The 27,960-nt window shown below is 47.3% G+C and overlaps 1 protein-coding gene across 4 annotated transcripts in view; it reads right to left on the bottom strand.

Annotated features, from left to right (window-relative positions):
- The window catches only part of CTIF (cap binding complex dependent translation initiation factor), a 1,422,510-nt gene that overhangs the window by 990,211 nt on the left and 404,339 nt on the right, over positions 1-27,960 (bottom strand). For 3 of the 4 annotated variants that reach the window (XM_069626949.1, XM_069626950.1, XM_069626947.1), the window contains exons 5-6: positions 25,507-25,611; positions 3,221-3,296 (exon numbers count right to left, since the gene is read on the bottom strand). In XM_069626949.1, the coding sequence (XP_069483050.1) occupies positions 3,221-3,296; positions 25,507-25,611 (181 nt within the window). The remainder of the gene's footprint in view (positions 1-3,220; positions 3,297-25,506; positions 25,612-27,960) is intronic. The other variant, XM_069626948.1, reaches the window with a different exon arrangement.

Here is a 27,960-nt window from a genome sequence, read left to right as displayed (position 1 = left end):
ATGCGCTGCCACCACCACCATGAGCTTGGTGAAAACCCTCGGGGGGGAGGTCAATCCGAACGGCAGGACCCGAAACTGAAAGTGCGAGTCGCCAACCGCGAACCTCAGGTACTTCTTGTGCTTGGGATGGATCGGCACATGGAAGTAAGCATCCTTGAGGTCGAGTGACACCAACCAGTCCTGAAGCTGAAGGGCCTGAAGGACTTGAGAGTAACCATCTTGAACTTGTCCTTCCTGAAGAGTTTGTTCAAACCGCGCAAGTCCATGATGGGTCTCAATCCCCAGTCTTTCTTCGAAATCAAAAAATAAGGGGAATACCATCCCTTGTTCCTCTTCGCTACAGGCACCAGTTCTAAGGCGCCTATCTCCAGCAGGGCTTGAATTTCCTGCGCAAGGAGCGGATCCGAACTCTGCAAAGAGAGGTTCCCCGGTGGATTGTCGCGAGGCCTGTGCCGAAAGGGAAGACAGTAGCTGTGGGTTATGATCTCCAGAACCCACACATCTGAAGTAATGGCTTGTCACTCTACAAGATGCTGCGCCAGCCTTCCCCCAACCGGCGAACCATGGGACATGGCCTCATGACTGAGTGGGAGCGGCTGCGGCGTTACCCGAGGGCAAAGAGGCAACTGCCCGAGCGGCCTTGGCATCACGGGTACCCTGTCGTCCACCTCTGGTACCCCTGCGTTGGCCTCTTTGACTGCCAGCTCCTCTCGCTTTACTGAAGGACGAGTAATAGCGAAAGGAACCACCCCTCCACTGCTGTCCCCAAGGACGAAAAGGCAGAGGTTGGCGAACTGCAGCGCCCAACGACTTCGCTGCAGCTTTTGAGGTCTGCAACCTCTCAAGGCTCTCGTCAGCCTTGCTGCCAAAAAGGTGTTCACCGTCAAAGGGCATGTTGAGGAGCCGGGACTGCACATCAGGAGCAAACCCCGACTTCTGCAACCACGCAAACCTGCGTATCACGGTGCTCGCCGCCATGGACCTACTGACGCATTCAGCTAAGTCCAAACCCGACTGAACGGACTCACACATGGCATCCTTACCATCCTGGACCATAGCAAGGAAACCATCCCGTTCGTCCCCTTCGGGAATATGTTCAGCCGCTAACGCAACACAGTTCCACAGAGTGTGTGTGAAACGAGACAAGGCACAAATGGAGTTGGCCGCCTGAAGCGCCATACCACCAGAAGAAAACACTTTCTTCGCCCAGCCATCAAAACGTTTGTCGTCCCTATCAGGAGGGATGGTAGGGTACGACGCCTGCTTTGCCGGGGCCGTGGCCGCCTGCACCACCAAACTCTCCGGAGTGGGGTGCCTGGTCAAGTAGCAGGGGTCGCTACTGGCTGGACGGTATTTTCGCGACAAGGATCTGCCCACCGCCGGGAGACTCTCCGGAGCAGTCCAAGCCGCCGCCACCCTTCTCTGTAAAGCCATATGGAACGGCAGTACCGGGTCAGTTGGGGGACCAACATCAAGGATGTCCGTTAGATCACCCTGCACAAACTCCCCTGGGGGAGCAGACCATCCCAAGTACTCAGAAACCCTAGCCATAAGGCGCCGGTACGAGGAATCGGCATGAAAGCCAGGCTCAGGCCTACAAAACTCCACCTCCGGAGAGGTGTCCAGTCCACTGGCATCATGCAGTGACTGCCTCAAATCGTCAAACTGACTATGGCCCGAGACAATTTCATCTGGAACCTGACTAGGAACCAGGCCATCAGAATCCTCATCCGCCTCTGAAATGTATTCCAGGTGGCGAAAAGAAGGCACCCAAGAGTGCTTGCTCTTAACCAGAGCCTTCCTAGGGGGTTCCCCCGTGCCACGGGGTACCTCCTACACGAAAGGCATCGATGGCGTCGAGCGAACCGGCGCCGGCGTCGAGAGAACAGGCATCGGCGTCAAGGAAATCGGCGTCGACATCAGATGCAGCGCCGCCAGCATTGGCGGCGTCGACACAGCCCTCGAAGCCGGAGCCCCGAGCGTGTCCTTCGACAACCTGAGCGTCGACGGCTTCGACGACTTCCTCGGAGCCGGAGCCTCGAGAAAGCCTGTCGACGCCCTCGACGCCTCAGACATCGATGTCTTCCTCGAAGACCTCACAGGTGCACACGGTCTCGAACACGTCGAGGACCGGGACCTGGAACGGGTACGTCGAGAACGAGTCTCCTTGTCCGAACGGAACCTCTCCCGTGACTCGTGCCGACCACTCTTGCGAGCAGTGTCTCTCGACCTCTCACGACCGACCCCACTTGGGGGCGCGGACGGCTTAGTACCCTGCGACTCAAGAATAGCCAGCATTTTCTTCCCAAAGGAAGCCCATTCCTCCGGCGTCGCACGGCTGGTGGGGTAAGCGATGTGCCGGGCAGAGTCCTCCGAAGAGGACCTGGAAGACGACCGGTGTCGGCGCTTCCGAGAATGCCTCGAAGAGGCTGAGGAGTGGCGAGACCGACTCCTAGAAGGAGACCCACGAGACTTCCGATGATGACGCGGAGAGTCACCCCTCGAATCATCCGTCGAAAGCCCCGCAGACTTCGACTTCTGGGGCTTGGACACCCGACCTACCGACAACTTCTTACGTTTGCGTAAGGCTTTGGACGTGAGCGACTGGCAGTCGATACAGTCATCCGTGTCGTGGGCCTCCCCGAGGCACCAGTGGCAGGCGTCGTGCGAGTCCGTCACCGACATCTTGGACCCACACTCCCCGCACTTCTTGAAACCCGGACGCGGGGTCGAAGACGAACTAGAAGACATCTTCACACGAAGGATTTTCACAAAAACGAACAGGTTCGAAGAACCGAGAAGACCAGAACTCCAAAGAGTCGAGGCGTTAACCGAGATTCACGAAGCAACATGTTCGCGGAAAAAACAGAACTGAGGCTACGGGCGTCGTGCGTCCTACTTATCACATCAGATGACGTCGGAGGAGGTCCTCGACGACGGCGCATCGACGCAGGACGCAGACGCCGAAAAAAGTTTCCGAAGCAGCACTGCTGTGGTGATTACATGTCATAGATATGGAATACGTCGGAGGACCCAATCCCCTCGAACCTAGGTGTGAATTTGTCATTTGTGCTCAATGTTTTACCAGTTGAGAACCCGAAGGTTGGCCGCTAGTGTTGAGCTCAGCTGAAGTAAAGCACCTGGACATTGCCTGGCCACATGAGTGAAATACTTCATGAATATGCACTTGATAATGCAGCAACATCAAAGACGGACCTACCTGCTGAACAGGAAGCGCCTTCTCTACGTCATTGAGAACACGTCCTTCGCCATCCTCACACTTCCCTTTGCAAAACCTGAACCAGAAAGAACATGTGATGGTGTCATTAACATTCATCTTCTCAAAAGGGCACAGGCACAGTATACGTCTGGTTTCACTCCAGAAACTTAAGGACTGTTGACTGACACACATATGCGCACACACATTAATGACAGGTGGACATTAGCAGTGCAGCACATTTGCACATTTTCCTGCCGATTGAAATACTGTGGGCACCATAGAGGGCTCTACATTCTATGGCATGCCCAATACCACTTATTTAAGAGATGCCAACTGAGTTGCGATCACATGGGATGGGATAATTACTGCATGGGTTAAAGAGAACCCCTACATGGGGTCAATATTACTGCATGATATGATATGATAGTTTATTTATATAGCGCCTATACAAAATGTGTTTCAAAGCGCTTAAAGGCAAGGGAGGGAACAAGGGAAAATACAATGACATTCTTACAGGCCATGAACAGTAAGGATGTGAGACCGACAAGGTTGCTATCATACTAGGTCCAGGGACAATTCTGATAAAGTGCATAAAAGAAAGCAAGCAGAGAAAGGGAGGAGGTAGGAAAAGGGAGTAGGGAGAGGAGGAGAACAGAGTAAGCAATCAAAAAGAGGAGACGCAAGCGGGGAGAGCGAACACAATTGCAGAGGTCAGTAGTAACACATAATGTTGCATATCCAGGCTTGCAACATTATGTGTTACTACTGACTTCTGTAAGATGAAGATGGGAACAGCATGATTCAGGGCCACCATGAGAAAGGGTGACGCACCGTGAATCAATAAAGTCCATAAAAGGCAAATCCAGCATTGGCAACAAGAGGGTGATGGTGAAACCAGAATGCATCAGGAAAGACTCCTGCAGAAGTAGGCTGGTGGGGGAGCAGGGGGGCAAGGTAGAAGAATGAAGCAAAATAGTCTACATCTGTGTGCGAGAAGGGGGGGCACACAAGAGAACATCACGGGCGGGACCAGAGAGGTGGGGATGGCCTGTGGGGACAGAGGAAGTTAAGGGGTCCGGGCCTGGGTCGTCCTGGTGAGAACAGGTCCAAACAGAAATTGCCCTTCGCTTCGGATACCCGGGCAAGAGACGCTCTTGATCTAAGAGTTAAGAGCAGGAAATAAGAGTCAGGGCTAAGAAGGTGGGTCGTGCTTAGGCCAAGTGACCAAGATCCACTTGCACCTGCTCCCCATCTGCAAAGGAAAAGAGGCTGGAGGGCTCCTTAGGTAGGGAAAAAAAGAGCAGCAACCAGGAAGGTACCAGGAAGGCACCAGGTGTGCAAGGCTTGCTAAGGTGGGAACGGGCAGCAACCAGGAAGGCACCAGGTGGGTGGGGCTTAGGCCAGATGCCCAAGTTCCAATTGCACCTGCTCCCCATCTGCAAAGGAAAAGAGGCTTGTGGTACTCTGTAGCACATGCAGTAAATATCTCATAGTCATAACTCGGTGAAAATTTAAAAAGAAGTGGTATGATGAATGCCACATGCGTTTACTGCGACGGCAGTAGCCATAACGAGACTCTTAGTCTCCAGCTCGGGATTTATTCTTACACTAGGATTTTACCCCATGTGTAAGTGACTTTCGTGAGCACAATCTGAGATTACACAAAGGTCACATGGGGTGTGGATCAGGGGCTACATATATACCTTTAGGCATGGAGTCTTGTGATCATGGCCCATTAATATGAATAGAAATCTGGTCTCTGTTTGGAAATGAATCTGGGTATCGCGGTGCGACCACTTGGCTATCCCCTTCCCGCAACATCCACCAACCCACCACACATCCTGCCAAACCCAGAGCCAGGCACCTCAAATGCATCACAAACCCAGCCCTAGCACAACTCATAATATCCCCACCTCTCCTCAAACTGACCCTCCTCACTTCACAAAAATTACAACACCATCACCCAGCATGCTACCAAATATCCCCCCCTCAAAAAACAGAAAACCCATAACCACCATGACAGGCCATGGCTCAACAACCCCTTTCTCACCATCATACTAGAAGCTGTATGCCTCAATAAAGACTGGCAAAAAAACATGCCCCTCCACCAGGAAACCCAGATCCAAATACAAGAGGACCGTGTGCAACGCCAAAAACTCCCATTTACCTCCAAGACCTTCCATCGGCACCCATTCGCACACAGAAACCTTTATGCATAATCCACTCCATCGCTAAAGCACCACTCGCCCCACCATGCCCACATCTGCACCGGTATGCCTCACCTTTCATTGACCATTTCAACTCCAAAATACCAAACATCAGTCAAGCTGTTCTCCCCACAGAGTTGCTCCCAAACCCCACCCTCATCCTCTCAGACAAAACCAAACCAGCGTCCTTCATGCCCAGCTCAAACCGCATCAAAGCTCTGGCCAAAACCTGGGTCAACACTATCCATTCCTCACACACGGCACCAACTTCCCTCCACTCAAAACAGGACACATGTCCATCCGCCTTGAGAAACCAACCCTTGAGTCCCACACTCCCATCCCATCATATTCGTGACATACAATCGCCAGAATAATGAAATGTCATCTGTTAGCTTGGGCTGCCAGGCTGTTATCCCCCGTTGCAGCCCCTGGAATGGGGGATGAAAGCCAAATTCTAATCAGGTTTCAGCCCTGGCTGCAGCACTGAGACTGCAACCCTTTGCATCCTGGACAACCTTTACATCACTGACAAAGGGCAGGCAGTGCTTCTAGTGCTCCTCAACCTCTCTGCAGCTTTCGATAACGTTGACCACACCACCCACCTAAACGCCCAATCCCCCAGGATGAAACTATCAGGTGCTGTTCTCGATTGACTTACCTTCTACCACAGCGAAAGGACACACTTCTTCCCCAGGGCCCCCATCAATCAAATCCCACCACAGTCAAAGAAATGGGTTCCAAAAGGATCTTCTCCTTCTCCACTCTTTTCAACCTATGCGTCAGACTGACGAAGCACCCACAACATTCACTTTCCCCAATATGCCGACAGCACAGAGATATACTTCAAGATGTACTCTCCCACAGCCTATTCTTCACAGATCGTCTAGCTGCCATCACCCAAAGCGTGTAACCTACAACTACACCTCTTATGCAAGATACAACAGATCCTTTCCCGCAAAAGGCTTCTGTACCTCAGTGCATATATTTCATAATTTCCAAGGTGGGCCAATGAAATGCAGTATTCACTGCACTCTCCATCACTCTCACTCATCTGTAAGCCACACGCAATCCAGCACCAAGACTCGCGCTACACCTACCCAAACATTCACACATTTCCCCGGATCCACTGGCTCCCCCAAACCCCAGAAAGTGCTTTCAAAAGATCTGCATAATGTACAAGACCATCCACCTCCAAATTGTCACCCTACTTCCACAACAAATTTAAGCCCTTCACCCACACAAAACAGCCGCTTACCTCTCCTACTTATTCCACACTACAAGTTAACCTGCACACAGGTATTCATCCTATGGGTACCCAGAGGCTGCAACGTCTGCTCACCCACATCCATAACCTTCTTTCCACCATCATAATCCGAGAAATCTACAAAACGAACCTCCTTCCCCCACACCCAACACAGCTGGACCTACTGCCCTGCTTCCTCTATCCATTCTGATCTTGCTAACCTGTTCTGAAAAATTCGAACTTGTTATTCCCCGCCTTTCTTTGGAAAGCACCCCAAGATCCATTGGCTGGGCCAGCACTGTATGGACGTTTAAATATATAAACTAAACCAGAGCAAAGGGAAACCCCACTTGATAACCCAATCCGCATGGATCCCTCTCCCACCTCAGGCTAGCCTCCATTAAAGACTCACAGGGCCATGCCTTCTTCAATAGGTTATAGCCTAGTGCTCGGTTTAGAAATCTGTTCAGCATCCAGGACACCGGCAGAACTATCTCAACCATTCATGTTGACAACGTCCATAGATTTAGAGTGATTAAACTGGGCAATAACACATTCATACAGCATTTAGAAGCAGGAATCCTTTACTTTACTTAATTTATAATGCAACCCAGGGACCCGGAGGCTTAATGGAGTACACAGATAACAAATCACAAGAAAACATTGCAAACTAAACACACAGGTGACATTCAAAAACAGTCAGGAAGTGAGAAAACAGACCAGGAAAATGCATGATGATCTGAAAAGTAAGGTCTTCAACTTCTCGCTCAGTTGCTCAGTCGATGTCAAAGTTCTAATGTCTAGTAGTAGGCCATTCCCTGCCTTTGGTGCAGCAAGATAAAAGGATCCTTTCATGGCCAGTGTCATCTTATAGGCTGGAATTACCAGCTGGTCAGTAGGATTGGACCTCGAGGGTCTCACGCAAGATTTGTTTATCAGCAGCTCCATCAGATATACAGGGCACCCACTAGTCAAGCATTTATGAGTCATTACTAGCAAGTGAAAAAGTATCCTGGCTTCAATGGGTAACCAATGCAGGACACGCCTCGCATCTGCTATATGATCTCGTTTTTTTAGACCAGTAATCACCCTGACGACATTATTTTGTATAGTTTGTAGTCTTGTACAATCTGCTTTCCCTATACCCACCAGATCCCTCAGGAAGTGCTATAGAAGAACATAAAATAATGTGTATTATATATGGTATTCAAATATGTGAGGAAGTCGGGGATTAGAGATTGGCATGGGAGTTTAACTCACATTGAAAAGTCTAACTTGTGATAAGTTTACAAACCTTTAGTATTTATTTCCTGTATAAAGCGCCTCGTTTGTGATCAGTCACGTTGGACTGCCAATTGATTCTCTGAAAGGTGCATTCAGTGCTACATGTTTCTTGTAGGGATAGGCTGGTGTCCATTAATCCATTCATTATGAAGTACGCTTTATCTTGCATTGTGCATTTGTGTATGGATTAACTGCATCCAGAGCAGCTTCCGACCCCTAGTTGAAGCCATCTGAAGCACCTCAATGCCTGAGGGGTCCTCTTTGCCCGCGGGAAGGGCGCAGGCCACATGGACAGCTTGTCTGATGACCTAATTGATGGGTTTGGCTGGAGAGTGATCCAGCAAGTATCTGTTGATCAGTAATTGTGTGCTGCTCAATACTGTGATGTAGAATGTAATGAATCTAACTGGATCAGGGAATCATTTCAGTGTTGACACTTTGAGGTTGATTAAAACAAGGAAATGTAATTATGTTGCATTTATGTGGGTCCAGAATTGTATTTTTGGCCGTCATATGCATCTTATGCAGTTATGTTAAATTTTTTATAAATGCAGAAGTTGAAGCCAATTTTGGCGACAGAGTTGAGGTTTGAGGGTGGAGAGCAACTGGGAGAGGTGAGTTGTGCATTTCAGCCACCACGGGCACATTATTAGTGTCTATGGGGCATCTTGCAAGGTGGCTCCTGAAAATGGCTGAATGACACTTCCTAGTGTAGTTCATCCAATGTCATTGAAGGCATGTATGCCTATTTTTCCTTGTCTGTACAAATGACATTGCAGCCTTTGTGCACAGGTTGACCTAGAATTGATGCAAAGCCTAACGTTCCAAAAGGGATGCTCCCTGTTCGAGGGCATGTGGCAATGCTGCTCCAGGAGCCGGCTCGCTCCCCCATCGACTGAACTTCCTGCTTTCAGCCACATTAAAACCACCACCTATGCATCTGCTGAAGCCAAAACTACCAAGGTGCATGGCAGCCCACTCAGTGCTTGAGATTAGTGTGTGGAGATGGGAGCATCTCTGTCAATCCTCTGCAATGCATTGTTAAAAGGACTGCCTTCGTATTTTAAAATGTGTGAATTTTTTAGGGCCTCAAACGTCTGGCGGTATTTCCTCGGTCAATATCGCCAAACCCGTTTCGGCTGAAAAGGTCGAATAAAAAAAGCCGAATTCGCTTTTGGTGCGCACTCGGAATGGTAAAAAAAGACCAAAAAAAGACTGAAGCCCATAATACCGAACAAGGGGAGCAGGGGTGGCCCCCCACTCCCCTAGTTCGGTATAATGGGTTGTGGGAGTTCAGCATAGATTAAATACACAGCGGGGGACAAACAACCAACATCCCAAAGGCTGGAGTCCCAAAACGCAAACAAGTGGGCTTTGCTATTTTGTAACTCAAGCTTTTGGGATTCGGTTTTTCAACGTAGATCCGTGGTGAGCATGTGTCAATAGGTAGGGACCACAAGATGTCAGAATCATGTGGTCCCTTCACTTAGTCCCCATTTTATATTCCCATTGAACTCCTTTGTGAGTTTGTCTATTACCACATGCGGTAATATAGCATGCAGTAAAGTTTTTGTGTGCAGCAAAAGTGGTGGTTTTCCCAATATAGTACTCTTGCTATAGTGTGAACGTCACAAACCTGGGTCCTAAAACACTGCACTGTAGTAGAGTCATAGGTCTGTAGATCTCATTGCATTTCAGAAATTTGAGCGTAGGCAGGACACACAGCTGAAAATATTGAAATTCTTAGTTTACCATCCATGACTTATTCCAGCCTATTGCCCCAAGTGCATACAACATGATCTTCCAGCCGTCTTCTTGAAATACTAAAATCACAGAGATTGCAGAGGGCATTGCGACAATGACTGGTCTTGTTCCCAACTATGCTGATGCAGTGAGTTTATTTGGAGACGTATCTGACAGGGAAACAGTCTGAGTAGTAGATACCTCTCCTGTCCCTTCCGAGGCCCTCTGTGCGGCACTGGCCTCTCATTTCATCTCAAAAACTCAGGACATCCTGTCCGCACTCTCCTCCTATCCTCTCCCTCCCCCTACTCCCTGCTCCTCCTCTGGCCCTTTTGCAGCCACCCCTCCTCCATCCTTCTCTTCCTTTCCCCTTTTCTCTGCAGACGAGGTTTCTAGACAAGTCCGATCTATGAAAGTCTCGTCGAAACAGGTTTACCCCTGTCCTTCCAAAACTATCAAGGACCACATCTACTCCCTGGCTGATCTCTGCAACCACTCCTTCACCACTGGAGTCTTCCCATCCCCCCTGAAGCACTCCCTTGGGCACCCCCTTCTTAAGAAACCCTCTGCTGACCCCACTTGCCCGGCTAACTATCGCCCAATCTCTATCACTCCCTTCCTGGGCAAGCTCCTGGAGAAACTGGCCATCTCCCAGCTTATCCTTCACACTGAATCTGTTGGTTTTCTTCATGACCATCAGTCTGGCTTCAGAGCTGCCAGAAGCACGGAAACTGCTCTCCTGAACATCCGTGAAGACCTGCTCTCCAACCTTGATTCTAACACCCCTTGCGTCCTCATCCTGCTTGATCTCTATTCTGCCTTTGCTACTGTCAACCATGCCATCCTGCTCAACCATCTCCGTGATAACCTGGGTATCACTGGTCAGGCTCTGGTGTGGCTGACCTCTTTCCTCTCTGACCGACCCTCCCAGGTCCAACTTGGGTCCTTCCTCTCCTCTGTCTTCTACTCTACCTGTGGTGTCCCCCAGGGGTCACCTCTCTCCCTGCCTGTTCAACCAATACCTGGCACACCTTGCCCACTGCATCGCCACTCTCTGCCCCAACTTCTAGTGCTATGCGGATGACACGCTCATTTTCAGGCTACCCTCTGCCTCCTCCTCCCCGTCCCTCATTTCTCCAGAAGTGGTGTGCCACCAATGACCTCTGCCTTAATGCCAGCAAGACAGATTCTCCTCATCGGCGCACCGGCTCCCTCCTTCCCTGTAGCTCTCTGGCCGGCCTCCCTTGGTCCTCCTGCTCCCACCTTTGAGGCTAAAAATCTCGGGGTCATCTTCGACTCCACAGTCTCCTTCTCTCCTCACATCTCTGACGTCTCTAGGAAGTCACACTACCAGCTGCACCTCCTCAGAGGTATTCTTCCTTTCCTCTCCTTCCCCCAGAAGCTCACTGTCTCCAGAGTCCTAGTTCTCTCTAGGCTGGACTATTGCAACAGCCTCTTTCTAAATCTGCCTGCCTCTACTCTCTGCCCTCTGCAACTTATCCAGAACAGGACTGCGAGACTTGTCCTTGGCCTCAAGCCCAGGGATCGTATCTCTCCAGGACTGAAATCTCTGCACTGGCGCCCAGCAGCTGCAAAGATTAAGTTCAAAACCCTCTGCATTGTCCACAAGGCCCTCTGGGCCTGGGGCCGCAATACCTTCAACTCTCTCTTCCTAAATACCTTCCTTCCCGAGCCCTTCGCTCATCCGCCTCCAACTCCCTCAGGGTCAGTCGCTTCTCCAAGCAACGAGTTGGTGGTAGATCTCTCACTTCGGCAGGGGCCTACCTCTGGAACAGCCTTTCTACCTCCCTGAAACTTGGAGAACCATCTCCGGTTCCGGAAGCACCTCAAAACCTTCCTCTTTGCTTCGGCTTCCTCTCCCCCTCTCCCCTGCTGAATTCCTGGCTCAAACTGCACTGGGTACCTGGCCACCCTGCTTGATCTCGGGCCCAGGCACCGCCAGCGGCACACCTGCACTGCCTCCCTGGCAACCCCTGGATCCGGGGACTGTTTTTCTGTATCCCTTCAGTCCCCGTACCAGCACTTATGTCTGCACTTACCTTGCACTTGCCACCTCTGGCTGTTTATGATCTTATTTCTTCTACTACCCCTTGTACTGCACTTTCCCCTCTCCCTTACCCCCACACACTTTTCCCTTTCCCCCTTCCCATGCACTTGCACGATCTGAATGACACCTGGCCTAGTAAGATCGTTGTCTGTCTTCCCGTTGTTCCCCCTCCCTTGCCTCGTCGCGCCTCTTAACACTTGTGTATAGGCGCGTTATAAATGCAATATCATATCATATATGATTTTAGTTTGTTCTAACATTGGGTGCAGGTGAGCAGGAGTGTGAATGTCTAATGGGATGGCCATTCAGGAGAAGGGCTGCCCGCTCTAATATGTGTGCTCTTTGTGATTGGCTGCATGATGAAGACAGCATCTTGCCTGGGCCATATGGTCAACAGGTAAAAATTTTAATTGGCTAGACCCGGCATCCTCGAGATAATTATAATTATTATTATTATTATAATATTTATTGATCGTGGACCTAGCGTTGAGAAGCAACAGAGCACTTTACAGAGGTGTACAACATTACAGATGCATAATGGAGCGCTTTTTAGTGGTAACAGAACAGATATACAGCAGGGGGTAGGAAACAGGGGGGGGCGGAGGAGGGGTACAGCTGTACCAGGTGGCGGGGTTCAGAGTGGTGGGTGGCGTCTAGTGAGTCAGGTGGTGCGAGTGGCCCCGTAATGGCCTAGGTGTTGAGGAGGAGAGATTCCTTGAAAAAGTGGGTCTTGAATTGTAGGATCATGGGGGCGAGTCGGGTGCCAATGGCGAAGAGGTTCCATAGTCCTGGAGTGTAGGCAGAGAAGACTTGTTTTGTGGTCCTTTCCTCTTTGCAACAGTGGATTTCAAGTCTGCACATGTAGTGACTCCTGGTGGTGCGCTGTCCGCCAGAGATGCAGAGTTTCTCCGTGAGGTAGCTGGGTGACTGGAGGGTGATTGCCTTATAGATGACGCAACAAGACTTGAAGGTGATTTGTGCGTGCAGTGGGAGCCAGTGAAGGTTGATGAGGGCCGGGGTGATGTGGTCGTATCTGCATAGACCCGTGATGAGGCATACGGCCGTTTGTAAGACATGCTCTGGGGTACAAGGGAGGATGAGAGGCTTTCGAGGAGTGCATTGCCCCCATTCAGGTGCAATCCATTCTTCTACTCTAAGTCTTGCAGCCAACCCAGCAGTCCTCTCCTGTCTGGGTCTTGCACTCTAGCTTTCTACTTTATGTCTTACAGCTAGCCTAGCAACGTTCATCGCTGCTATAGCAATAGTCTTCTTCTTTAAGACCACAACACAACTTCTCTGTTCCACAAAATTCCCTTCCACTCTGGTCATGGAAGCTAGCCCTTATATACTGCTTAAAGTGACTACCTTACTGCCGATTGGCCAGAGGGGTCATGTACGTGCTCTGGGTATGCTCCATCACGGGGATGCTTTGTAGTCCTTAGTTCATTGGCATGTCTTTTATTAGGGAAGCTGCCATCTTGGATCCCACTTTCTCCTATGTTTGTTGGTGGCTGGGGAGGAGCTGCTGGTTTGTTCTCCTACCTCAGGGTGACTAGTTTCCCTTCTCAAAAATTTTGTTTTGATGTCCTCCCATATCCAACAGCTCATGGCATGTATAAAGCATTACTCCTGTGAGGTGGGAGCTTGGAAAACACATGTGTCCTTTGTTTGGTGCAAGTACAGTTATTCTTTCCATGGCTTCTAATGGAGGCTGCAGCTGCTGCAGGTGATTCCGTCTACCTTGTGCTAGCAGTTGTGAGGAACACATGCGTTTTCTCCTCCCCAGTGTTCCTGGTTGCGGGGGAAGGAAGTGGGAATCAGTGTGTATATAAAGGTACGGGTGAAGAATGGGATTCCAGCTGCCACCCTGAATAACAAACGGGGGAAGGATTCCGGTTCCCCTATATTGCCCCCTTTGAGGGTGTAAAATACTTCCACGGGTTACCACGGTCGTCCCCATTATCTTCCAAATCTGTAAGGCCATTTTGTTAGTCAGGTCTGGGTTTTCCTCTGTTGGGAAAGAGGGTTTATGGGAGATGTAGTCCCTTTCTTGCTGGTTATATAACATGGTTTGGGTTGTCTGGCCCAGGGACGTGTTTGCAAGCCTTCTTCCTGGCCTAGGAGACCTGACGTTCAGCCACACAGCTCCATGGGTATGTGTGGACCAGTAGTGTGGGTTGTAACACCGGAAGAAACTATTATAAGTGCCTGATCGGAAGAAGTAAACATGCATCTTTTAAAGCACAAGAATAACTTTGTGCAAAGAAATAATGATTCATTAAACATTTCTGTTTTTCAGTTTCTGTTTATCACTCGCTTATAAAATACTCTCAATGGGAATTCGACTTAAATTTTTACTCCTGAAAAAATCATTTTACTCCCAACTTTAAAAAACAGGGAGTGAAATACTCCCACTTCCAGATCTTATCTGGAGCACTGCACACATGTATTCCCTATTCAATATAAGAAGCGTGAAATATGGCATTTGAAAATCTCATTCACTGTTGTATGGTCTAAGCTAATCAATTAACTGATTTATCTTTTTAACATCATTTGAATATTTTGTAGGCTTTTATGATCCACATTAATCATGTGGAATAATCCTGGAGATTGTGCTTTTACTCGGGCCTTACCTGGAGCAAAGGGAAACATGAGCGGGCTGGACTGAGCAATCGGGTCATTGGAGGAGGCGGTAAGGCACGGCTGTCGGAGAGCAGCCTGCACCGCTGATATCCTTCCACAAGAGGCGCTGAACCGCAAGGCTGAGCATGGTAAAACCAGTCTTAATTCTGCATATTTAAATAGTTCACCGGTTACTGCACTAAGAGTTGCCAAAATATCTACAGAAGACTATCTCACCACACTTCTAATATCAGATCTCTTGACTTCAGCCATAATCACTGTAGTACTTATTTCCTGAATTCAGTTTCTTTACACTGTGAATACTTGGGGCTCATGCCTAAAGATGTTCACAAGGGGCCAGGGAATTCCTCATTAGGTTAAATGCTTGGTGGCCACTTTCAGATTTGGGGAGCCACCGAAAAGACCAATTTAAATGTAAGAATGGGGAAGTACATGCGAGACTTTATTGCATTATTGCAAAGACACATCCTATTGTGCGGCTTTAAGGATCCGTTTTGTCCCCCAAATTCCCCACGATGGGACTGGGGGATTGTTTCCTATAGTTTGCTCAGGAACACTGGCCTCTTGTAGTTGCTTAATAATAATAATAATAATTTAGCATTTATATAGCGCTACGAACCCTCAGGTATCTGAGCGCTGCTTATTATTACCCACGGTGTGTGGTGCTCCTTTATCGACCTCGGAAGGATGAAAGGCTGAGATTGGCCCTGCCGGGATTCAAACCTGCATCAGCAGGCTCTGCACAGATGTCAAAGCAAGCGCTCTACTCGCTGTGCTATCGGACCGGCATAGAGAACTTCATTTGTCATGTTCTTTCCATTTAGACTTTAGATTAGAGAAGTGATTCTGTTTAATAACGAATACAATTATAGGGTAGCGGTTTATGAGTGTCTTCAGAGGTGCACTATAGATTATAGGCAAAATAGCAATGTTGCGGGAATAACAGCATTGCACTTTCTTGCGCTAAACATGAATCGTCTGTGATTCCAACAAGGGCACTTTGAAGAAAGTCCTGTGAGTACAATTAGTTAAGTGTCGCAATGCTACTGACTAACCCACCTTTCCACACAATGGGCCTCATTACAAGTGTAGCGGTACGGAAATAAGGGTGCTGGTAGCAACATACCGGCACTCTTTCCGGACCGCCACACTACAAGTTTGCCTGCAGGGGCCGTTGCGCCAAGCAGGTCTAACCTGCCGGGCGCAACGTTCCCGTTAGGCAGACTTGTCACGCAAGCACCGGCACTGTTAGCAACGGTGCCAGTGCTTCCATCTCCCCCATCCCCTGGAGTCCTCTGACACTCTATGGGAACGGGGAACAACCTTTTACACAACCTGACTTCTCGATCCGCTAGGACTGTCAATGTGTTATGAGTCTGGCGCGACATGCTGGTAGCACTAGCGGGTTACCACTGGACTCTTATGAGGCCCAATATGTCCCAACCCCTAAGCTGTAGATCTGTTCAGTTACCTCTGTAAAGTGCTCCGTTATGTTTCTGTACTCTTGTCCACCTTGGCAAAGCGCTCCATTGCTTCTCGAAGCTAGCTCCGTGCTCAATACATACAATAATAATAATACAAAATTGCATGCATAAAAATAAGGGTGGGCTACTGCTTCTCGCCAAAGTAAGCCAACAGCCCCAAGCTATTTTCACAACTGGCTGTTACTGGCTGTAGGTAAAGACACAGAACCATTTGACGGAACTGATCCGGAATGTTCGGCGCATTGTCGTGTGGCACTCTGGAAGAAGGCGTCCATTTAGTGCAATTCCTTCCTCGCAATGCTTGCACTGCAGGAATGGCACTGCTGTAGATCACGCAGTTCGAGAACAGGCACCTCTGCCTCTATTCGAATGCAATCTCCGTCAGAATTCTATCAAGTGCACGACTTGAGCTAAAGGCAGTATAACTGGATGGCACAGACTTGGGGGGCATCATGGCAGTAGTGCCAGGACGATTTGTTATTCTGTGAAAAGGTAATCGAGGAATTGTTTCTCACACAGCTTTCAATGCACTGCAAGGAGCTCGTGCATGTAAAGCAGGGTTACACACATTGCTGAGGATCCCTATACAACATATGCTCCTATGTATGTTAGATCAAGGGGGGGGGGGGGGGAGAGAGAAAGAGAGAGAAAGAGAGAGAGAGAGAGAGAGAGAGAGAGAGAGAGAGAGAGAGAGAGAAAGAGAGAAAGAGAGAGAGAGAAAGAAAGAGAGAGAGAAAGAAAGAGAGAGAGAAAGAGAGAGAAAGAGAGAAAGAGAGAAAGAGAGAGAGAGAAAGAAAGAGAAAGAGAAAGAGAAAGAGAGAGAGAGAAAGAGCGGGAAAGAGAGATTTTGATTGATTTCAATGTCGATGGCAGGGCAACTGGCAATATAAAACAAACTGCTGAACAGGACAGTGCACATTAAAATCTTATGCAAATTGCTTTTCATTAAACAATTTCATAATTAGAAAAATTCAACCTTAAAAAAAGAAATGACTGCATAGCAAACTAGCAAAGCTATCGGATTCTAAAATGCCTGCTTCCATCTTGATTCCTCCATTTAAAAATTCCTGTTACAGACAATCATTTGTTAGTGGAAAGCCCACGCGACGCAGAAAGAGCGTCACCATTCCTGCACAGCACTGCTGCCTTGCAATCAGGCATCACTGCTGCCTTGCAATCAGGCATCATTCCTGCACAGCACTGCTGCTTTGCAATCGGGCATCCCTGCTGCCTTGCAATCAGGCATCATTCCTGCACAGCACTGCTGACTTGCAATCGGGCATCCCTGCTGCCTTGCAATCAGGCATCATTCCTGCACAGCACTGCTGACTTGCAATCAGGGTCTCTGGCTGCATAGGATGCATGGCAGTGCGTTGCAAAACGGGATTTTACCAGAAAGCAGTTTTGTCACAGCTGGCATGGGGGGAAAAGGGAAGGTGCTAATAGGATGAACGCAGTATGTGGAATTCAATATCCAGGGCTTGTTTAAAGGGCAGGTTTAGCAGACAATACAAGCCTCCCAGCTGCAGACAGGCGATCCATAAAAGCAATGAGCTATCCCATATACAGTGCCTACGTGGTTCTGTTTGTCAAAAGTGCCAAGGACGAGTACGCTCGTCCTTTTTGCACAGACTTGCATAATAGCCTTGCACTTAAAGAGCTAAACGTCTGAACTAGAGAGAAGTGCATGCAACATTGTTTGCTTGTTACGCGTTTGTACAGCAAATAAATTCCGTTTTAAAGCACCCACAGGGCAACAGGGTGGGAACAATACAATTAAAATATACAAAAAGATACAGTGGGGGAAGGGACGGTGGAACCTACTATGCCTTGTGAGAATTCAGAACGTGCAAGTGCAGCAAGGGTAAGGGCAGTGGGGTGGGTGCCGGGGTGTCCGTGTCCGATGGTGAGCCACGGATGAAGTGGAAGCTATAGTAAGTGCTATGCGGCCACAGCTGCGTTGGGTGGCAAAGTGAGAACCTCCAGGGCGGAGGGTGTGTCGAGGCAAGTGCTGAAGGAAGACAGAAGCTGGGGAGACTGGGTGTGAGTGGTCAGGGGCATCAAAGATGCATAAGGGCCCAAGACACCAATCACAGCGACTGGGAGACTAGCAGTGGAGGGAACAAGGGAAGGAGGAGGAAAAGAGGAACGTCTTGAGGTGCTTTCAGACATTAAGAAGGTCCTGCTCAAGGCGCAGAGGTAGAGGGAGGGGGAGGCTGTTCCATAGGAGGGAGCCAGCTGAGCAAAGAGATCGATCTCCTGCCCTCTCTTTAGGGAAGCACTTTACACACAGGGAGTTGTGGTACAGACATAACTAGACAAAAAAACAGTTACCCAAAATCAGCCTTAAATCATGTAAAGGTCCAGTGCACACTTGAATGCTGAAATAAGCACGTGTGCTGTCATGGTTTTTGAGCTGGTCATTTTCGCTTTTTGTAGGGTTCTAAATTCTGATGCAGGCTCTAAAACAAAGCCAATGAGATGGTCAATGCACCACGCAAATCATCCAATAGACGGATGTAAAAATGGATAATAAATCATTGCCTAACCATGTGCCCTTCTGCTTGCTCTGCCAGCAAGAGGGTTTTAAAAAGGGCCTGCCATCAGCCAAGGCTTGTATTGCCTTCCTCCCCTTGTTCCAAATAGATCTGCATTTTGGGTAACTTGCTGTAAAGATACGATAAGTTAAAAAGTAATGATAATGAGTGACGTGTTATTTATATAGCATTTACGCCTGAGTGCTTTACATAGTACATACATTATCACTCACCAGAGTTAGTCCTCATTTATCTACCTCAGAAGGATGAAAGGCCGATGTAGCCTTGCCGGTTCGAACCTGCAATCTGCAGATCACACACAGATCACAGCAGTGAGCGCTCAACCTGCTGAGCTATCTTACCGGCTTACCAAAAGTATATTTACCAGCCACTCGATGCAGGGGGCAAGAAGTTATAGTCAAGGACAACAGGTTTTTTTCAAGTATTTTTTCCAGTGTCTAAATCTATGTAGTATTTCGGGAACGTTTTTCATAGATTCTACAATCAATTCAGCCTAACCACAGTGACGAGGAAAATAATGCAGTAAGTCTTTAACAGAACAATTGAAAATGATCTTGAAACTTGCAGATTGCAGAATCCAAGACAGCATACACTAACCAGGCAAGTGGCAGACCAAACATATTTAAATGAGTCCTATGACTGGGTGTGGAGAGTTAGTCATGGATGTGATCTACTTACATACCCACTCTCCCACAACGAAGGCTGACAAATCTGAGACATAGCTAAACAACACACATTGGCAATGCCAAAAGTTTGGACTTTTGTGTGGGGAGGCATTACTGGTGTTAACTTGCCATTGATGGTAGCATGTGCAAAAACTACTGGTTTTGCCAATGCTTGTTTGTAACAGAACTTCAGTGAAGGACATGCATAGTGCTTATAAATTGAGTGGCTGAAGGCAGACCTGGTTAAGACATTTTTATTGCACCCAATTAAATCAACTCTCAGATGACTGCTTTGAGAAAAAAAAACTAGCAAGCACTTCAAGTGCTAAGATTGATGGTAAGGCTTGATTAAAGCAAGCTCAAAGAATTCCTATGAGGCAGTGTTTTGGGAGGGGCGTGAACTGGGTGAGAAAGGCCATAGGGATTAGAATGGGCAGTCATCAGGTGGGGAAATAACCAAGTCTGAACTACAAGCTGCGTGCCCCCCTTCTATGCCATTTCTCCCCATCTGTACTCTAATGCAATAGTTTCGGCTCCTAGGTGGTGCTTGCCCCACCCAATAGCCCAAACGAAAAAGAAAAAAAAAATAGAACAAGTGGCTACCTTTTGTTCTATCAAGCAATTGCATGGCTGACTAGTGGGCCGTGTCACCCATCCAGCCAGTCTTTAATTTTACATGCTGCACTTGAAGACTCCCTTCTAGAATGATTCATCCCCAACTAGAATATACCCAAAGGGCAGTGTTGTGGGCTAAACAGTGATGCCAATATGAAGGTGCTCATGCTTGCTGGAACGGTAAACAACAATTCAAAAGACTGCATGACTGCATTACTACCCTTGGTGTCAGGGATTCCATTATTATGGCATTTCGGGTATCTCAAAAAATTGTTTCACAAAAGAATCCAATATCGAGCCGAAACTGCAGCACAAAACGTGTTTTCACCCAAATGCTCCCTTTTTACCCTTGGTCAATTCCTCAGTCGCACTTCACACTCATTCACTGTACTTGTCTATACCGCAATTACCTCGCTTCACTATTTACTCCATTTCTACATCTGACTCATACACAGAACACAGTATCTTATCAGAAATTAAACATCCCGCCAGCCAATATCTCAGAGATATCCCCACCACTCAAGCATAGGAGGGCCACAATCCTTTCCACTGCAGTGCCGTTGCCCTCGCTCTCGTCATCCCCAATACGGTTTTCTCTACTACAACACCATCTTTTCCCAACTACAGGAAGTTTCCCATCACTCCTTCGACTAACCAAGAAAATAGAGGTGAGGGGCCCGCCTGCACAGCAAATACAAAACATTTTCAAGGCCTACTTCAGAAAAGTATCTACCGTTTGACTTACCCTAAGATACCACCCCACCTTCAGGTGAGGGCACCAGCCAAACAGACAAGCAAACTAAAGGGTATCAGGACAAGCTTCACACTGGGTGTCTGGGGTAAGGTACCCCTCCATCACAGCTCTAAAATAACAAACTAGGTAAAAAATATGGTACCAACAGGTACAGCTACCAGCCCCGTACACCGCAGTCCCGGTGCTCCAGATAACAGAATTGCAAGGGAAAGCCCCTACAGAAGAACATGAGTTTAGGAAAAAGAGGGGAGGTGTTCTCTCACCCACAGATTTGCTTTGGAGACAGGAAATGAAGGGGAAGGTAGTAATGGATGTAAAGCTGCTTCTTTTGGCTCCAGAGCAACTTCATTAACCGTCGCATATTCTCCATGCCAAATTGCAGCAGAGCTCCAGTAGGACTGGTTTATCCCTAAACTTACAAAAACAGGTAAGTAGATTCGTACGGAATTGTGTAGTGTGCTAGGAGTTTAATTCCGGAAATACCATGAGATCGTGAGGGGGACTTGCCCAGGCTCTCTGGTCCATTCAAGTAGCTCCACATAGATTGTGTGGACATGATGATGAGGTGCAGTAACTTCAAACATCTAATTGTCATGGCTTGTCCATTCTCCCGGAGGCTTGAGGTTGGTCCCTCTGCACAAAAAGTGTTATTATATCTTCACAGGTTGTGTCTTCTCACCAACAGACAACAGGAAAAAACAACAAGACTACCAACAATCAGCACAAGACACAGCGTCTCCCCAGGGACCTCATCTATTATCAGTGCCTTCATTCATGAACAGCATCACTATGGGCTGCGCGCAGGGTATAGCGGCCTTTCATCGACACCAGTTTTTTACAACATTTTTTTTGCCGCAGCATTTATGGAAAAAAAAACGTTTTAAATTTTTTGGGGGGGGTGGGCAAGGGCATATAAAGGTTTGGGGTGGTATGCAAGGGAATAAAACAAAAATAGGTAAGTGACGGGGGTTTGGGGTAAACCCCCCAAAAATAATTGAAAAAACATTTTGAAAATTGTTTTATGAAAAAAAGTCTGCAGCAAAACACCAGTCGTAAAAACAGGTATCGATGAAATGACATAGAACCACGTGCAGTGATCTGCACAGCTCCAGATGCCATTAAGGTGGAGGGCAACAAGAGTTGGATCCACCTGGGGATACTCGAAGGGATACCGGCAGCCCTCCACCTGCACAGGAGAAGTAGCAGGCACAGAAGTTAAGTACGCCCTAAGGGTTCACAATTCGTTTCAGTGTGGGGGGGGGTACGAATAGAGAAGTGGAATTTAAATAATTTTTTCTATCGGCAAAAGAATGTCTAAGAATGTCTTAGAAGAATGTCTAAGAATGTCTAAGATTGTAAATTGCCTAAAAATATAAGTTTATGTGGTTTTCTTGGTCATTGGGTCATCATGTTTGAAGAGGACGACTAGTATAAAAAAGGGAGCATTTAAAATTGTCTAGTTTTAGGATATATGAGGAGGAAATACTAAGAGGGAAACAAAATACCAATAATAACCTTTGTGATAAAGACAATGATGAATTGGATCCTACAATGAATGCACATGGTTTTGTAACAGATAACATATGGCATAGCCATATGAGGAAGATGGGGCGAGAGAGAGCCATAGGATATTGCTACATCTGCTCTCTCATCCCCCATGCGTCTGGTGTTGCTAGGGTATTTATCCTGAGTGAGGTAGAGGTAGCAGCTGCGCTATGCCTTGTGCGCCTAGCCTTCTGCAGGGTTGGTGGGCAGTTTAAAAGGGCAGTTCATTACAGCATCAATCATACCAAGTGATGAGGAATGTTCAAATGACGAGCATACAGAATACAAAAATATTAGGTGTGTTCAAAGAGTTCAATTGACCTTGGAAGGAGCTATTGTTTCTAAAAATTGATGTGAGCAAGAGGTGAAAAGTTGCAGAGCTGCAGGAATGAGGGGATTCTCAGAAGAAGGGGTGGCACAAGCTAAGAGTGTGGGACAGTATGGAGAAATAATTTGCGATATCTGACGTGGCTCAAGGAGCCAGAAAAACCTGTTAAAGTACAGACACGTACCAATTTTTGTCTGTGTTTTAAGGGTAATGGCACAAATGGGAACTGCAGTTGCACGCTACACAGAACTGGCTGGAGGCACGGCTGCTCTTTTGGATAATTTCTGGACTTGCGGACCACCTGCATACAGGCAGTTGCCTCCGGCCTGGCGAGGTGTGTGCAGCCTCTATACCCTTCATGGGCCTGTACACTTAATCCCCGAAAAACATTTAGTTTTTGACCATCGAATGTGCAAAATTACTTCTGTGCCCCCTTTGTCCCCTGTGCCCCTTGTGCCCTTTTCAGCACACCATATGGCCAAAATGACTATGTTTGATGACAGAATCTAGAACAATTACAATGTAGGAGAAGATCAAATTTCCTCTCAGCACCATTATAAAAAGCATTAGCAGACATTGCCGATCAATACCATTTGTTTAGCCACAGTGAGACCTTTTTGCCTCCTTCCTGGAACCTGGCATCCAAGCAGCAGAAAATGCCAAATGGCTGCAGGTGAACATGTATGAGCTATTACTCTTCATGAACACATCCGAGTCAGCATTTAGCAACATTAAGGAATAGTTGCAGGCACTGAGGCTTCTGAATTTGCAGAACCGGTATATACTTGACCTCCTGACAGCAATGGAGGACGGAGTATGCTGGAAAATCGGAGTGCCTGTTGCACAGTTGTGTCTCCCAATGATACAGAAAACGGTACTCTCACCAGAACTATTGCTGCCTTGCATAAACTGAAAACACATGTATGCTTGTGAATCTCAATATAAGTGGCTTTTCACAATAAATCAGAACTCTGTGGTCAGGGCTTTCTTGCAAAATGCACTTTGACTTCTAAACAGGTTTTCATATGGCAGAAAAGCAGGTGAATTAGTGACTTCAGACTTCGCGATGTAATAGCCTTGAGTTTTATGGTCTAATAAGTCTCGTATTTATTATCTCCTGCTGTTTGCGAGCCTGACCAAGGGAGTTTCGTTATTATCATTAGTGCATGTAACCCAGAAGGAATGTGCCCTGCAAAGCCAAGACAGGGACAGAATGGATCTTTGAAGAGCTATCCCACGAGAAGTGGAGTGAGGGGCTTTAGGCCTTCGACAGTCCAGATCTAAGTTATATAGCGACACGAGACGTCCAAGCACCGGACACAAACATTCAAGTGCATTAACCTCTGGCCATAAAACTTTACATTGGCCGATCGATCAGGAATATCAGAGAGCAGTGATGGATGCCCCCATCAGTTCATGTGATTTGTGCTACAAGGTGCCAGTGGAGAAGGTAACACATTTATGCCGTGGCTGGGAAAGTTGTGGAGGCACCAGCATGTCTGGGATTGGAGCGGGGGTTCACGTAGTTCTGAGAAGTTAGCATAAACTCATAAGTAGCTGCCTCACTCATGTCCTTGGTAACAGGTGCCCTGTAGAATCTATGAAATAAGGAATTGTGTAACTAGATTGCCAATGAGAGGCTTTGTACCCGATGATAGAAGACTAAGATCCCCACATGGAACACGATGGACAGAAGATGCTAGGACCAATCATCTGGCATCCCATATGGAGCAGGCTATATGTGTATAAGGACACACCAACCAGCTACCTGGATTTTTAACCTAGGTGTGTGACGCTGCGTAACTTTATAACCCATTTCTTATGCTGTTTCTGGCAGAGTGCTTCGTGGCAGCAGAGTTCTTTGCTGGCACGCACTTGTATTTTTGTGAGAATACAACTTGTTCTCCTTGCAAGAGGTGTGCTGGGCCTTTTTCCCTAATGGGTTGTATTTTTTCTGGTGTGAGCATTGAGAGATTTCTCTACATCAGTCCAGACATCTGACTGGAGTTTTGGGGTGAGAGTATGACCTGTTGGCAACATTGTTTTTAAATTGGGATGGAGGCAGTCCCCACACTGGCCATTTTCCCCTGCTTTACTCAGGCATGCCAACTCAAACTGGACTGGTGGCATGTTAATGCCCAAGAAGTCCATGGGCCCCTTGCGTTACCACCCAAGTAATCATAACACTACCGCACTGCTTTGGTCACTGCCCCGATTCAGAAAATGAAATACAAAAGCACAACCATTCTAATGAGGCCCCACACCAAACAATACGCGACCAGATAAACTGGGAACATTTCACAGATACGGATTGAAGTACTGCTATTCCAAACTCTTTTGACAATCCCCACATCCGAGATACTTGAGAGCAGCCCTACAGATAAGGGGAGTATCGGCCACTTTTACTCCCTAAAAATAGGGAAAAACTCCCCAAAACTTAAAATAGGGAGTAAAGATACGCCCACTAAATAATAGGAAACAGACACGTAGGGCCTTGTGGCTCTGCTTTGACCCACACAGCTACATGGATAAGTTTGGACCGGAAGTGCACATAGTGCCACAGGAAGAAACTATCATAACTACCTGATAGAAAGAAGTATAGTTGTATTTTTTATATGCGTACAAATAACTAGCTGTAAAGGAATTATTATTGTGAAAACATTGCCGTTTCCCAGTGAAAACAAATTTTTATTCACTTATATAATACTCCCATTGGGAATTGGACTTACATTTTTACTCCCTAAAAAATCATTTTTCTCCCAACTTTAAAAAATAGGGAGCAAAATACTCCCAATTCAAAATCTTATATGGAGCGCTGTGTGAGAGTATGCACCCTTAACCAATTTGCAGATGCCAGAAAGACAGTCCAGCCATTCTGTCCATGAGGCCTCATTGCTAGGAGACCACTAGCAGGAAACCGGCACCGTATATAAGGCTATTTACATCTACAAATATACATTAACTGAAACAATTTTTTTTTAAAAAACACAGTTCACAAAAAGTTAGCAGTTTGTACAAGCAACGAGGAAGCCAATCCCCTAAAAGACACCTCGGCCGTCAAACATCAGATAATTGCACAGCGCCATCTTCGGCCATGCGACGAGCACCCCCAGAAATACATCTTGCGCAGGTTAACAATGGACTCTTACCCTTCTCTGTCTATCTGAGGGAGTGGATGTTTAGGGGTGTTGCGGTGCTTCCGGTGGAACTGTGTAAGGCCCAACTTTTCGGGCTGGAAATCCCAGGTTGCACCGCTGGGGAGAAAAATGGTGAGCAGCACATTACATCAAAGGAGAACTCTAATGCACAATTCTTTTCCATTTTTGCATGCTAGATTTACCACATTTCTAGGGCAACATTCTTACCGGGGCACCTGTGATGTTGTCTCATTGTCTTTCAATTTGATATTTATTTGGCCCGTATTAAATTAATCAGATTTGAGTTGGGCCTATTACGATACCAGTGCATCTTAATTTAAGCTGATTCTTGTAGGGATTAAGTATCAAAAGCTCCCCACACATTACAATGATACAAATATACCAAACATATATACCAGCATCAACCACAAGAATTAGTTGAAGAGATCTTTTTTGTCTTATACATAGTCTGTTCAGGGACGACCTTTCTTTGAATACTCCCCGATTGTCTCTTGGTGTTTGTATACGCATCTGAACTTACAACATTTGGGTGGGCATCCAGCACACACCATGGTTACTCAAGGATGTAAGAAAATGAAAATGGCAAACAACAGGGCACACATAGATGCAAAGAAACAAGAGCAGAAATTCCCAGAATGCAAGTGGGAAAGGTTTATTTCATACTTAATGTTCTAAATGATGTGCTTCTATGGTGATGGCCACAATTTGATTATTTCCTAAGACTGGTGGGTTGATGGACAGGAAATGACATACACAACAAGAAGGAAATACCCTTAGGTGCACCCCTGCGTACTGTCCTGGCTGCTTTCCAGCCAGGTTGATGCAATATAAAGTCTGGACATCGATACATACATGCAATACCGGCAAAAGAATGACCTGGTAAATTGGCAAGATAGCCGTTCAAGTTAAAGGCCCACATGCAACCTGGGACTTGGGGAAACTGAAAGAGAAATGTGTCCAAGAGTTCTCCGAGAGTAAACCGCTGCAAAACAGTGGCCACTGCAAGTAAAGTGGGGATGCAACGAAAGGGAAACAATGACCATCTTTGCTCCAACTATCAATATACTACCTTCAGCCTAGAGCAATAAGAGGGGAGGATTTACTGCATTATTTCAATTCCCATTACCATATTTTTTGTTAATTTATAACACGCTTAATACCAGCGTGTGGGTTCTAAGCGCGGGATCGGGATTCAAACCTGTGTTGCACCGCTTTGCCTTGTTCCCAAGACAAATGCGTTACCACTGAGCTACCCTCCTTCCTCACATCATTTACTGGTTCAGGGTTCAGTTTTTGAGGTCTTCGGAAAGATGCCATAACCTTTATAAGTTCTGCAGAAGATAAACTGAAATCTGTTGCTTGCTGCCATGGTTCCACCAGCTGCAGTGCTTTCTCCCAACCGTACATCTCCCCGATGCGTGCCTGTAGGCAATGGAAGCGGAAGAAGCGTTGTGGTTCATGTAGTCCTACATCGTCGCTGCATGTCTTTACATGTGCCGGGAGATGTGCGATACCTCAGGCTTGACACCACGGCAGTGGGTGGAAGCCGACACTTACTGGTCTGAAACCGCAATCTTCTTCATGAGACTGCAAAGAATGGAAAAAGGCCCAGAAAGGTTGTGTTTAGCAGGAAAAGAATATGCAATATGAAAGGGGATCAAGCAGCTCCCTTTGTTGCCAGTCATTGCAGTATCCATGTCATACCTGGTCTCCAGAACAACTTCCCGACTTTCCCATTACAACACAACCGGTCAACAGGGAAAATCAACAGAATAGAGACAACTGTTAGATTTATTCAAGACAAAACAAAAGAGGCGATGGCTGGAAGGTTTAGAATACATCTTAACCTCTGGCATTGCTCTGGGCGTAATCCTCCAGATCATTGTTCACCTGCCAAGCAAATGGCAGAAAGATAAAACCAACCCGAGTAGATCCACCCTTGCCCAGCACCATCGCCACTACAAAGCCGAAATCCGAAAAGCAAAAAAAATTCACTACAACTCTCGAATTCTCAACTGTGAAAACCCCAGCAAGGAACTCCACAAAATCATTTCTGAATTCACCAAACCAACCTGTACCTCCACCCAATTGACCCCATCTCAGTAACTCTGCGACTCACCCTCTTTCCACTTCTACTCCACTGCTCTCGACAGAAAAAAATTCTCTCAACAACAAACTTGTCCTCATGTCCCCCGCCACGTAATCCACCCACCCTACCAGTCACCCCCCCTGCCTGCCACAGCAACTACAACCCAACCCACCTTCGACTCATTGACACCAATATCAAGAGACCAATTTCTCAAACCTTTCTGTGCCCGGAAACCATCTGGCTCCTCCCTAGACCCCTGCCCTGCCTCAAAGAAATATTCTCATCCACCTATGCAGGAGAGTACGCAAGAACCATTATTAATGACTCCATCTCCTCGGGAATCTTCCCCAACGCCT

Source organism: Ambystoma mexicanum, chromosome 6p (assembly GCF_040938575.1).
Source record: "Ambystoma mexicanum isolate Mex_15411 chromosome 6p, UKY_AmexF1_1, whole genome shotgun sequence".
NCBI classification, from domain to species: domain Eukaryota; kingdom Metazoa; phylum Chordata; class Amphibia; order Caudata; family Ambystomatidae; genus Ambystoma; species Ambystoma mexicanum.
This window is presented reverse-complemented; position numbering and strand designations above follow the sequence as displayed.